The sequence below is a fragment of the Suricata suricatta genome, chromosome 9, assembly GCF_006229205.1.
Source record: "Suricata suricatta isolate VVHF042 chromosome 9, meerkat_22Aug2017_6uvM2_HiC, whole genome shotgun sequence".
Taxonomy (NCBI): Eukaryota; Metazoa; Chordata; class Mammalia; order Carnivora; family Herpestidae; genus Suricata; species Suricata suricatta.
Genome location: NC_043708.1, coordinates 81,486,607 through 81,501,047, shown reverse-complemented (window position 1 = coordinate 81,501,047; position 14,441 = coordinate 81,486,607). Strand labels below are relative to the sequence as shown.

At 37.7% G+C, this 14,441-nt stretch overlaps 1 protein-coding gene across 1 annotated transcript in view; it reads right to left on the bottom strand.

Moving 5' to 3' along the window:
- Positions 1-14,441, bottom strand: part of CHP1 (calcineurin like EF-hand protein 1) — a gene marked incomplete at its 5' end in the record, with an annotated part of 40,812 nt that overhangs the window by 17,177 nt on the left and 9,194 nt on the right. Inside the window, 2 exons of the mRNA XM_029952229.1 lie at positions 4,475-4,602; positions 10,298-10,378. Coding sequence (XP_029808089.1) covers positions 4,475-4,602; positions 10,298-10,378 — 209 coding nt within the window. The remainder of the gene's footprint in view (positions 1-4,474; positions 4,603-10,297; positions 10,379-14,441) is intronic.

Below are 14,441 nucleotides of genomic sequence, written 5' to 3'. Positions count from 1 at the left end.
ACAGGAAAATTACCTGCTGGGAGGTGGCACTATTTATATGTGAATATCTCTTGCTAAAAATATGCTTCCTTCTTCTGAACTAAAATATCTCCATAATCTTCACTGCATAAATTTTTTTCTACATGACAGACTTTCATATACTTGATGATAAATCTTTAACCCAGTCTGTTTCTTCTGACTTTATGCCCAGCTCTTTCAAAATCTTCCTTATGGGAGGAAAGGGGAGTTTAATGGGTATAGAGTTTCAGATTTACTTACAAGATCAAAAATTTCTGAAGTTCTGTTTCACAACACTGCGAGCATACCTAACACTACTGAACTGTACACTTACAAATGGTTAAGATGATAAATTTTATGTTGTGTTTTTTACAATAAACAAAAATTTCCCTTATGATTTATGGCTTTTAGTGCTCTCCAACTTCTGGTTACTTTCTTATAAATATGCTTTAGTATTTCTCTGGGATCCAAAATGAAATACGGTGTCTAAGATGTATTCTCTGTCATAGAGTGGGATTACCATTATTCTCATTCTAAAGGATACTCTTCTGTTCTTATGGCCTGGTATTACATTACTTTGAGGTGAAGGTAAAGGTGCTAAAGCCAGGCACAGTGTACAGTGGTTTTATTTTAGATTTACCCCTTAGATCTTTTTCTTCTTTCTTAATGTTTATTTATTTTTGAGACAGAGGGAGACAGAGCATGAGTGGGGTAGGGGCAGAGAAAGAGGGAGAACTAGAATCTGAAGCAGGCTCCAGCCTCTGAGCTGTCAGCACAGAGCCGGACGCGGGGCTCGAACCCACAGACTGCAATATCATGACCTGAGCTGAAATCTGACACCCAACCGGCGCCCCAGGTATATCCCTCAAAACATTAATTTTACTAGATTTAGTCCAACTTTTTTCAAACTATCAGTATGTCTCTTGGCTCTGATTCTGTGATGTCTTATTCAACTAAGCCTCCAAGTTTAGGGTCAACCAGAAACTTAATATATTTGCTTATTTCAGCTTCAATGAAAGTCACTGATGAAAAGAAAAACAAAAAGCGAAATGAGCCTTGCAACAGACCACTGGGAACCTCTTTCTGGTCTGACACACATTTATACCTTTTGGGTATTATAACCTACTGCTGCTCCACTACATAGAACAAAATACTGACAAAGACTTTATTAAGTGTTTTTCTGAAATCTATTTTACATTAACAAATGCCATGAAAGAAATATACACAGAGAAGCACATGAATGTGTTTCTCTATTACTTTCACCAATGTACTGTTGGCTGTTTCCTTCTTTCTATTTTTCTCTTTACTTTTTATTTCGGAGGAGAAACTCACAGGAAATTACAAAAAAAATACATAGGAAGGTCCCATATATCTTTCACAAGCCTTCCCTGGTGTTTAATATCTTGTGTAACTATAACATACCATCAAAATCAAGAAATTGACAGTGGTACAATCCACAGAGCTCATTCTGATTTCACTGTGTGTGTGTGTGTGTGTGTGTGTGTGTGTGCGCGCTCACGCACGTGCACACGTAGTTTTATGTAATTTTATCCACCTATGTAGTTTTGTGTAACATCACACTGAAGGTACAAAGCTGTTTGAAAGAGATTCACAAATACAGAGGACAAAATGGTAGGTGTCAGAATGGAGATGGGTGAGGAGATGAGCACAACAGGTGAAAGAGAACAAGAAGCACAAACTTTTACTTATAAAATAAATGTCACTGGGATATAAAGTACAGCACAGGGAAAACGCACAGTAATAACTGTAGTAATTTTGTATGCTGACAGAGGGTAACCAGACATATTGTGATGAGCATTTCACAATATACATAAATGTGAAATTACTATATGGTATACCTGAAACTGATATACTGTATGTCAACTATACTTCAAAAATAATAAAAAGAAAACAGCTCTAATGTTATACAGCCTCAAATGTTACTGTTATTTAATATACAAAGAAGGATATAATCCTACATATTTGACTTTATGAATTCACAACTATTCTGAGATAGCATCAGTAGGATTCACCAGACTGCCAAAGGAATTTACGACTTGAAAAAAGTATGGCCCATGCCAGAGAGGGAATTCAGGTAAAAGGTGTGTGTTACGTCTGATGACCTTTAAAGTCTCCTCTAATCCTGGATTAGAAAAGCAAGCATAGTTTCGTGGAGCACAGAATGTCTCTTAACTGTCTTCTCCTTAACCAACTTACTCGATTTACAGACGCTCCCCCTCCCTCTGTAAACCGTTCCAATGGATGGGGTGGCTCACGGCATATTCGGGGGCTCCCTGCATACTCGTAGCTAAGGGGCGACACCCGAGTGTCTACTCCACCAGCGGAAGTGGATGGTCACGACGACTCAGATATATCCATGCCCTAAAACTGTGCTATGTTTACTTAATTTAATAAAACTATATAATTAATAAAAAGTGAAATGTGAAAACAGTTATTGTTTTTATGAAAATTAGATTACTTCTGAAAGGTTCAAAATTAAGTTACTGGAAAAAAAAAACTGCTGCTAACCTAAGTGTGGCAGAACAACTGTAGAAGATTAAAGAAAAAATGTAAACACCAGAAAGATTCTATTTTCAGAGAGCTTTACGAGTTATCTTTAAATTCTCTTTCCATTTGAAAGAAACTGCAACCAGAAACCCCAGCACATTATGGATGTGCTCTATACAAAAATGTCACATGACTCCCATCCGCAGACTTTTACAAAAACAAAGTCTTAGTCCTTCATCAAAAGACTGGGCAGTGAATGCGTTTTTAAATATTTTAAGGTAAAATAAAATGTTAAATTATGTATCCTCTTCTACGATCCCATGCTATATAGCTGGCTTTCTCACTGAGCACGTCCTAGTCTGACCACACTGAATAAGAAAATTTCTATTATGCTAATGCCAGAATCAGACAAACATGTAGTAAATATCTGCTGAAACTTAAAAAAAGTTATTTTTAATGTTTATTTATTTTTGAAGGAGAGAGAGACAGCGTGAACAAGGGAGAGGCAGACAGGGAGCGAGGGAGACACAGAATCTGAGGCAGTCTCCAGGCCCTGAGCGGTCAGCACAGAGCCATGAGATCATGACCTGAGCCGAAGTTGGGACATTTAACTGACTGAGCCATCCAGATGCCCCGATGCTGAAATTCTCAAAACGTTAAGATACAGGCCTTGTCTTAACTAGTATTTAGTTTTGAAAGAAGAAATTAGAATTCACTAACAAACATAAAGTATTTCATAGATCTGAGAACAATTCATTAGAGTTCTATTTTCTTCTATACTGTTTTGCTTATACTTAAGTTTTCTGCTCTACAGTAAGGTACCTGATATTGTGGTAAAGAAGAGCAGTATTTTACTATTTTGATTCAAAAATCTTTCCTGTCCTATGTAACAAAATTTATTTCCGTGCTTCTGAAACTCTTTACCTAAGATATCAAGAGAGGAGTAAGTTATAGTCCTAGAGCCAGGGAGATCTGAGGATGTAGCTCAAAGGCCACAAATAAAAAGTTTAAGTTTCAATTACTCATATTTCTTTTTTCTTCTCCCTTTATTTTTTCTTAAGTAATCTCTATGCCCAACATCGGGCTGAACTCCTGACCCTAAGATCAAGAGTCACGCATCTACTGAATGAGCTGGCTAGGTACCCTGAATCTCTCAAACGTATATAAATTCATTATATTCTATGATTTATCTATATTTCTTTAAGTTTAAAAAACTTTTTATTTTACTTTAAATCAATAAAATTCAATATATACTTGACGGGCCCCATTTATTCTGTGGCTTCAAAGACCTCCCTGCATACCACTGTATACTCTTGTAAGAGAAGCTTGGGCTCCATCAATGCAATACAATTTCAATTTCTGGAGAAGTGCTGTAAGGGATTGGGCAATACCATACATGAACCAACAAGGGCAGAGGGAACTCTAACAAGTATGCAAAGAAAGGAGGCAGGAGGCATGGGGGCAAAAGTTAAATCTTGCACTGAGACAGCTGTCTACCTCTACTTAAGTCACATCTAGTATCCATCAAATCCTAAGGCTGAGAACTGCCATTCTTTCTTATAGCTGGGTATTTTATTCTCTGTTGTTGCTCTAGCACTTACACATTGCCTGGCACATTGTAAACATTCTATGAATTTTAAGGATAATATCAGTAGCTAACCCTTATTGCCGGGCACTATTTGAAGTACTTGCCATGTTACAACTCATTTAATCATTACAATATCCCTATGTGAAATCCCTTAACATCCATTTTACAAAAGAGGAAACCAAGGCCCAAAGTTTTAAAGTCATTTGCCCAAAATCACATAGTCAAGAAGTGGTAGAGCTGAGATTCAAACCCAGTCCGTTTAATTCCACTATACTTAATCACTATACTTTTATATATATGCTTATTCAATGAATGTGTAAATACATGCTTTGTTAGGAAATAAAAGCAAACATTTTAAGGCAGAAAACTTTATCTCCTTACAGTGCAGTTTGTTGCTTCGGCTATTGAGTGGTTCTGGTCCATTCACATCTTTGCTCTTTTCATTATCCTCAATGGGTCGAAAATGAGCCAAAGTTCTCATGAATCCACGGAAGTTTACCTGGTCCTCTCTGATTGGGAAATGGAACAAACAGAATACCATGTCAAGCGGGGTAATTCTTTCCTATGTATTCAATATATTGGCAACAGTTTTAGCTAAAGTGGCCTTAATGTCCATTTAACGAGGTCTTTCCCCATATGCATGATTTTTTAGGGTTCATGAAATACCTTTATTAAGAATCAACCCAACCTTGTGAGATAGGTATTATTTTTCCCACGTTATAAATGATTAACCAGACTAAGAGAGGTAACAGAACTCAGCAGGGTCAGAGTCACCTATTGGAATTCCTTGTATCTTTTTTCCCAAAGAGGATTTTAAGTAGCACCAAGAGTACACTATCAGGCAAGCCAGGACTTGAACTCATGCCTTCGAACTTTACAGTGAGCAGCAAATTAGCCATGTCAACCCAATGACTCCCCAGCCACCTCTGATGTTTTCCCTGCAGTCGCATACACCTATACCACGTATCTTAAGGTTAAGGCATATTATGGAAAAGCAGCTTGTAAAATAAATATTTTGTTATAAAAGCAATGAATACATTTTTGGAAATTTGGGGGGAAATAGAAGGAAAAATACCACTCCTAGCTCCGTCAATCAATTTTAATAATCATTAATATATTTCTTCCATTTATTTTTCTATGCTTTTTGGATGATTGTGAACAAACTGTATGCACACACAATTTTCCACCCTACTTTTGTAATCTTTTATACGTTTGCATCAACATAAACACTGTGAAACATTTTAAATGCCTGCAAAGTAACTGTTACTTTATCATGATTTTATTATCCTCTCATAATTGGATATCTTTTTTTCTCCCTCCCATTTCTCATGATTATAATGTTTGGAAGACTTATGTATAAAGCTTTTTTTTTTTTTTTAACTAGCTATCTTAATGATTTGGGAGTTATTTCTTTTTTTTTTTTAATGTTTTATTTACTTTTGATACAGAAAGAGACAGAGCATGAGAGGCAGAGGGTCAGAGAGAGAAGGAGACACAGAACTGGAAGCAGGCTCCAGGCTCTGAGCTAGCTGTCAGCACAGAGCCTGACGTGGGGCTCGAACCCACGAACGTGAGATCTGACCTGAGCCGAAGCCGGAGGCTTAACCAACTGAGCCACCCAGGTGCCCCTGTATAAAGCTTTTCTGGTACTTAAGATTAGAGAAAATCAATCATGTCATAGGCAAATCAGTAACTCTATGAGAAATAATTCTAGGGGTGCCTGAGCCTAAGTCAGGGCTCGACTGAGCATCCAACTTTGGCTCAAGTCATGATATTGCAGTTGAGTTCACACCCTGCACCAGGCTATCTGCTGTCCGTACAGAGCTAGCCTATCCTCGGTCTCCCTCTCTTTGCTCCTCCAGCATGCATGCTCTCTCTCAAAAATGAATAAACATTTAAAATAAACTTATACAAAAAGAAATAATTCTGAAACTTGAACGAACAATGCTATTTATTTTATATTTGAGAGGGAGAGAAAGAGAGCGTGCACACACAAGCAAGGGAATGGTAGAGGGAAAGGCAGAGAGAATCTTGAGCAGGTTCCATGCTCAGCAGGGAGCCTGATGCAGGGTTGGTACCCATAATCCTGGGATCATGGCCTGAGCTGAAATCAAGAGTGGAACACTCAACCAACTGAGCCATCCAGTTGCCCCTAATATTCCTTAATTAAAGGAAAAGATCCAATGTGATATGGTTACTTATATAAGGCAGTCATGGAAAGAATAGGTCGTCTGGGTCCTGGGGCTACCTAAAAGCAAATCCCACTCTTTTCCTGCCCCATTGAATAGTTGTCATATGTCAGGTGTCTCAAGTGCAAGACAGAAACAGGCAGATCAGACTCTCTAGGATGGAGTTCAAAAGCTAGCTCATAGGTTGCCTGGGTGGCTCAGTGGGTTAAGCATCCGACTTTGGTTCAGGTAATGATCTCACGGTTCGTGGGTTCAAGCCCCGCATCAGGGGCTCTGTGCTGACAGCTCAGAGCCTGGAGCCTGCTTCAGATTCTGTGTCTCTCTATCTCTCTGCCCCTCCCGTGTTCACACTCTGTCTCTCAAAAATAAATAAAATGTAAAAAAAAATTTTTTTTAAAGCTAGCTCCTGAGCTCACTTTATTCAAAAGAATGACTATTAGTTTTTTTTTATTTTTTTATGTTACATATTTATTTATTTTTTTGAGAGACAGAGAGAGACGGTGGGAGGAGGGAAGGGTCAGAGAGAGAGGGAAATACAGGATCTAAAGACAGGCTCCAGTTTCCAAGCTAGCTGTCAGCACAGAACTTGTCGCAAGGCTCAAACCCATAAACCATGAGATCATGACCTGAGCCGAAGTCAGAGGCTTAACTGACTGAGCCACCCATGCGCCCCGACTGTTAGTTTTTTAAGTTGGATATATATTGCTAATGGAACAGTATGTCATAAAAAACCTAAGATGTGAGAAATCAAGTAATATGGAATAAGATTTGAGTTACATGCCAGGTTAATGAGTACATATATTATTGACACATGACTCAAAGGTAAAAGGAAACTAATACCAATGCTCCATTTTCTTTTTTAAATAATTTTTATTAACGTTTTTATTTATTTTTGAGTTTATTATTTTTATGTTTTTTATTTATTATTATTATTTTTTTTGAGAGACAAAGACAGACAGCAGGAGCAGGGGAGGGTTAGAGAGAGAGGGAGCCACAGGATCTGAAGCAGGGTCCAGGCTCTGAGCTAGCTGTCAGCTAACCCACAAACCATGACCTGAGCCGAAGACGGATGCTTAACTGACTAAGCCACCCAGCCGACCTCCATTTTCAAATCTCATTTAAAAAAAAAAAAAAAAAAATATATATATATATATATATATATATATTCCTCTTGCAAAAGAATAGAGAAGAAACAAAAAACCCAGAAACCAAATCTCTGTATCTTCTTAGAGCAAGAAGCAGAAGCTCAGCTTGTTAAGAGCTCAGGGGTGGAGCCCAGTGTGGGCCTTAACTTCCTCATATGCACCTGCCTACTGGCTCTAGCAGAATGCTGCACAGGATGGAGGCCAATACTGTAGTCCCAACAAAGGTGGTTTGGCCTTATAAAACAGCTTCCCAAGAATCGCTTCTTCAAATAATCAATGGTCATTATGGAACTGTGAAAAAATTGTTGGCAAAATGATTCTACCAGGCTTATTTTTCATTCCAAAATGTTTGGATACAAAGCATAGTTGTGAAAGTTATCTCTGGACAGGGTCAATGCTCTGCACGGGCTGAAGAGGAAGTGGAAAAAGTGCAAGAATTCAGCACAAAACCACACCTGAAACAAACAGGGCAGTTGACGGAGAGAAAAAGGAGAAAATGTAGAGAGGCAGGAGACTCTTCATTGTCAACATGAATCTGAAGAGAGCAGGTTTCAGTTTGATTAGATTCCTGTCTTCACATAAACTAGCTGTTAGTCTTTCCCCTCTGTCACTCAAATTTACTCAAATGTCCAACTTCACTTGCAAATTCCTTTGGTCTCAATTCAGAGTTCTAAAATTTCCTCTCTGCATATTTTATCTGATAGTATCCTCACTGACACTTGGTCTCATTATTAAGAAACTGGCAGCGTGCCTGGGTGGCTCAGTGGTTGAGCATCTGACTTCAGCTCAGGTCATGATCTCATGGTTCGTGGGTTCGAGCCCCGTGTCGGGCTCTGTGCTGACAGCTCAGGGCCTGGAGCCTGTTTCCAATTCTGTGTGTCCCTCTCTCTCTACTCTCCTCTGCGAATGATCTGTCTCTCTCTGTCTCTCAAAAATAAATAAATGTTAAAAAAAAAAAAAACTTAAAAAAAATAGAAGGCCAAGTTAAAAAAAAAAAGAAAGAAACTGGCAACTACTGAACCTGTTAAAGTCCTTTTGGGTCATACAGATAAGTCACAAGGAACCAGGAAGAAATTGTTAAAAGAGATTACTTAAAACTATGTAATAAGCTTTATCCAGAAAAAAGTACCTAATCAGATGGATAAATATTTACCCAGTACTTTGATGGCGGTGTATTAGGTAGTGAAACATATCAAAAGCCATTAGACAAACCTAAATCTATTTGGCAAACTGTGTGTGTGGAGGAGAGGACTGCATCCTTAGCCAATGTTGTAAAAGAAAACTAAAGGCTGTGAAAATGGTCCACATTAAAAGAGACCAAAGAGACATGACAAATGACCCAGACTGGATGGTATACTGGAGTGAGGGGGAAGTGCTATAAAGAATATAAAAATTGGAATATGATTAATCTATTAGGATAAAATAGGCAGTGGGAGAAAAAGGTGAAGATGGTCAAAGGGTACAAACTTCTAGTTATAAGATGAATAAGTTCTGAGGATGTAATGCACAGCATGGTGAGAGTAGGTAACAATATTATATAGTATATTTCAAATTTGCTAATAGAGTAGATTATAAAAGTTCTCTTTACACAGTAACAATGTTATATAGTAACAATGTGAGGTGATAAATGAACTAACCCTACTATGATAATCATTTTTCTTTTTTTTTTTTAAACCATTTTTTTAAATGTTTTATTTATTTTTGATACAGAGAGAGACAGAGCATGAGAGGGGGAGGGGCAGAGAGAGAAGGAGACACAGAACCGGAAGCAGGCTCCAGGCTCTGAGCTGTCAGCACAGAGCCTGACACGGGGCTCGAACCCACGAACGTGAGATCTGACCTGAGCCGAAGTCGGAGGCTTAACCAACTGAGCCACCCAGGCGCCCCTGTAATCATTTTTCATATATACATACATAAAATCACTGTGTATACCTTAAACTTATTCAATGTTATATTTTAAAAAAGCTAGTAAAAAGAATAAAAGACATAGTATTTTATATTAATATTACAGTAGCTGATAGGTGTTATATGTGTAAATTACATGAAATAAGATTTCAAAGACAGTATTAAAGAAGAATATAATGTATTAGTAATTTATTTATTTTTTAATTTTTTTTAATGTTTTATTTATTTTTGATACAGAGAGAGAGACAGAGCATGAGATAGGGAGGGGCAGAGAGAGAGAGGGAGACACAGAACCGGAAACAGGCTCCAGGCCCCAAGTTAGCTGTCAGCACAGAGCCTGACGCGGGGCTTGAACCCACGAACGTGAGATCTGACCTGAGCCGAAGTCAGAGGCTTAACCGACTGAGCCACCCTGGCGCCCCTAGTAATTTAAAAATACTGATCATATATTGAATGATAATGTTTTAAATATACTGGGTAAATAAAGTATATATTGATAAAGTTAATTTAACTTGCTTATTTTTTACTTTGTTTTATGTGGGTACTAGAAAATTTGTAATTACATATGTGATTTGATTATATTTCATTGGCCTGAACTGAGAGAACACATGCAAATGAGGCAAAATGTTAACAATATAACAACGGATAAGTCTGGGAGTTCTTTGTATTATTTTCAATTTTTGCAACTTTTCTATAAATTTGAAATTATTTCCAAATAAAAGTTTTAAACAATTTAGTTTTACATTAAAGATAAACAAGGATTAAAGATAGAAATTTGAAAATAGGCTCATATACCTATTTGAAGTTTAAAATGGGGAGGAGGGTAGAACAGAAGAGATATTCTAGACGTGACTAAGTTAGGGATGCCCAGTATAATCAGGAGGATCACAGTCTATGATGACCCAACCAATATCATTATTCCAGATTAGCCCCGGAAAGGAAGCCCCACAATGACAGGGACTCACCCCTCCGGAAAGAAGGCATTGATGATCCGGTCCCCCAATGGGTTGATGGCAAGTTCTGGAATCCTCTGGAAATCTTCCCGGCTGCCAAGAGAATCACCTTGAGTTAGAGATTATTGCCCCTTAGCAGGAACTCCTTTAGTCATGCAAGAGTACAACTTCGCAAGATCATTGCCTCATGGAATTTACTTCCGTGGCAAATTACACCAAATAACTGCAAAGAATAGCACTTTAGTAGCTGCCAAGTGTTTCTCACACCAACTCAGGAGTGGAAGAAGCCAGATTTGACTATGCCACATTCCAGTGAAGTCAGCACACAAGTTACGTCAATAAACCAAGTGACAAGCAAATACGGAGCTGTCCCTGTAAATCATTCTTTGAACATTACCATTTTGTACTTGGTTATTAAGCGTGGAGAGTGAACAGCAACGCAAAGTATCAAACACCACAGAGTCTGTGTGTGGTAGCAAAAATTCCGTATCCTCGGTGAGATCTACAGCATCTATGAAAGGGAAGGAATTCTTAGGCAATGTCCAAGGAAAGTATAAAATGTGACAACTGATTTTCATACTTCCTTGATCCAGTTCTGGCTCTTCCTCCGTTGTCTCCTACAGACTCAGAACTAAAGAAGTATTTAAGCTTCGGACCTGGCAAGGGCAATCATCTTCTCACAACTTGGAAGTTACACTGAAGTGAAATATTATTAGCCGCCATTCACTGTATACACATCATGTGCCACTCTATTTACACACATTATCTCCTTTCTTCAAGCCAACATTTTATCTGTACCCTTTTAGAGTTGAGGAAATTGAGAGTCAGCGAGATAAAGTAACTTGCCCAGTGCTACCAAGCTAGTAAGTGGCAGAACTAAGATATAAATCTAAGTCCCTATGTCAAAACATATGCTTTCTCTCAAAAAAACAAACAACAAACCACCAAACTTATTTCCCATATTAAACTTTCTGAAAGAAACACGCTCTCCCCCAAAATGTTCAGTAAGTATTTTCTAAAAACTTCTTAGTTGATATTGTGTGCCAAGAACATAAAGCTGTCTAGAACATATCTGTGCTGTTTTTCTCAAAAATATGAATGTCATGAAGGACAGAGAAAGGCAGAAGATTGTTCCAGATCACAGGGGACTAAAGAGATATATAACTGAACTCAATGCATGATTCTGAACTAGGAAAAACATTACTATGAAGAACATTACTAAACCAATGGGTAAAAATGGAACACAGGCAATAAAGAATACCGAATTACAGAATAGTACTATATCAAAATGCTAAATTTCTTGACTTTGACACAAGTATGTTCTTACAATAGGAAATATATACTAAAGTATGTAGCAAAATGTTAACCGGTCAATCTGGCTATCAGGTATGTGAAAATTCTTTGCATTATTCTTAGAACTTTCCTGTAAGTTTAAAATTATTTCCAGATAATGGGGCAACTGGGTGGTTCAGCCAGTTAAGCATCTGACTTTAGCTCAGGTCATGATCTTGCAGAGCATGAATTCGAGCCCTGTGTCAGGTTCTGTGCTGATAGCTCAGAGCCTAGAGCCTGATTTGGATTCTGTGTCTTCCTCTCTCTCTGCCTCTAACCCATTCGCATTCTGTTTCTGTCTCTCTCAAAAATAAACATTAAAAATAATAAATAAAATAAAATTATTTCCAGATAAAAAGAAAAAGGAAGAAAACGAAAAATACAAACTTGAATAAACCTGATTCTTGCCTTCAAGATGTTTACTAACAGAAGAGAGAGATCTTACCCTCTACTGCTTTGTACTAAGTGCTATTGAAATGTCACTATTTTATCCAGGACTCTTCAATACTCTTGTTCCTCTTAGAGTGGCTTAAATTTAAATGGTGCTGAATTAATTCAAGAAGCTCATCTCCAGCACATCTGGCGGTGACACAGGTAGAAAGTGACCCAAGGAACTGAGCACAAAGCTCTGGAACAATAACTCTGGATTCTAACCCCCCCCACTTTTTTTAAAGTTTACTTATTTTGAGAAAGAGAGAGAGAGAGCGAGCACATGCGGGTCCCAGAGAAGAGGTAGAGAATCCTAAGCAGGCTCCACGCTGTCAGCACAGAGCCTGAAGTGGGGCTCAATCCCATGAACCAAGAGATCATGACTTGAGCCAAGATCAAGGGTAGGACACTTAACCAACTGAGTCACCTAGGGACCCCTGGCTTCTAATTTTCCTTGATTCCTTAGGGTAATAATTTTTTATATCAATGAATGAACCAGAACCATGAGTTCACAAGATAACTAGGTTGCTTAAGATGATAAAAGATAAAGGAAATTTCTGAGGTCTTGTTTATTTAATTCAACAAATGTACTAAGCTCTTATTACATAATTTGTTCCCTAATACAAAGTCCACATTATTACCAAAAGTGGTTCCTCTTCTTTGACACAGGTTAAGAAACAATAACTACTCCCTTTTAAATGAAGATTAAGACTCATTTGAATTGCATAGCCACATACCTCAGTTTAATGTCTAACAAGCTAAAGTAATTTTAGCTGAGAAAAGGCACAGTTTAAATACCAGGTCTAGTATCAGGTGGAGAGTACACAACCTAGCCTGAACTTCAGTCTCAAAGAGGATCTAGTCTTGGACTTCCAATGTCAATAAGACTTAAACCGGTCCTTTGACACTTTTATTTTTTAATTCTACTCTTGGAATTTAGGTTATATATGCAGTGCAGTTCTATAAGACCCAGAGGAATACTGTTGATAGTATCAAAATTAAAATGAAAGAATAGAAAACAATCATTGTAACCATTCAACAATACACAGTTTATTTTTATTAGCTGTTCTATAGTAGAATGGAGATAAAGGCAATTTCTCTAAAAACTTCTTAAATTTCTCCACTAACACAAACTTAATAGAGAAGAATATATCTTCTAAGCAGCACACATCTCACATGTAAGATTTTGTTCAAAATCTGTGTGTACTCATAAAAAAGGATACCGATATTATAGTCTATCTCATACCTAGGAAAATCTTCCTCAAAGACATTTTAAGAAAAGATATATATTTTAAAACATTTTTAATGTTAATTTATTTTTGAGAGAGAGCGAGCAGAAGAGGGGCAGACAGAGAGACACAGAATCTGAAGCAGGCTCCAGGCTCTGAGCTGACAGCACAGAGCCTGATGTGGGGCTTGAACCCACAGAACTGCAAGGTCATTCAGGTGAACTGAAGCTGGACACTTAATAGAATAAGCCACCCAGGAGCCCCAGATATATATACATATATTTATTTATTTATATTTATATATATATATATTAATGTTTATTTTTGAGAGAGAGTGTGAGCAGGAGAGGGACACAGAGAGAAGTGGGGACAGATGATCTGAAGTGGGCTCTGCATTGACAGCAGTGAGCCTGATGCAGGGCTTGAACTCAAAAACCATGAGATCATGACCTGAGTTGAAGTCAGACACTCAACCATCTGAGGCACCCAGGTGCCCCAAGAAAATTAGTAAAGTGTTTATATTTCAGGACCCTGGGTCAATGCTTAGATGACTTATACATAATGAGGTCATTATTTTTTTTTAATGTTTTTTTATTTATTTTTGAGAGACAGACAGAGATAGTGCATTAGGGGAGGGTCAGAGAGAGAGGGAGACACAGAATTGGAAGCAGGCTCCAGGCTCTGAGCTAGCTGTCAGCACAGAGCCTGACGCGGGCCCGAACCCACAAACTGTGAGATCATGACCTGAGCCGAAGCCAGACACTTAACCGACTGAGCCACCAGGTGCCCCATAATGAGGTCATTAAAATCTGTTACTAGGACACACTTGTGGGAGCATATTAAGAAAATTCAAAGTGTTCCGTATTTAAGTGATATAGAAATAAACAAATTATTTAACATAGAAATAATTCCCATTATTTAAAGCATGTAATTAATATTTCAGCCTATTTTTTTAGTAATCTCTATACTCACAATCCCAAGATCAAGAGTTGCATGCTCTTTGAACTGAGCTGCCAGGTACCCCTATTTAATTAAAATTTTAAATTAAATTGGTAATATAATTTTGTTGTTGTCATCTTGATAACAGAATTATTTTCTTTTTTTTAATGTTTTATTTATTTTATTTTTTTATATTTATCTATTTTGAGAGAGAATGTGCACGAACT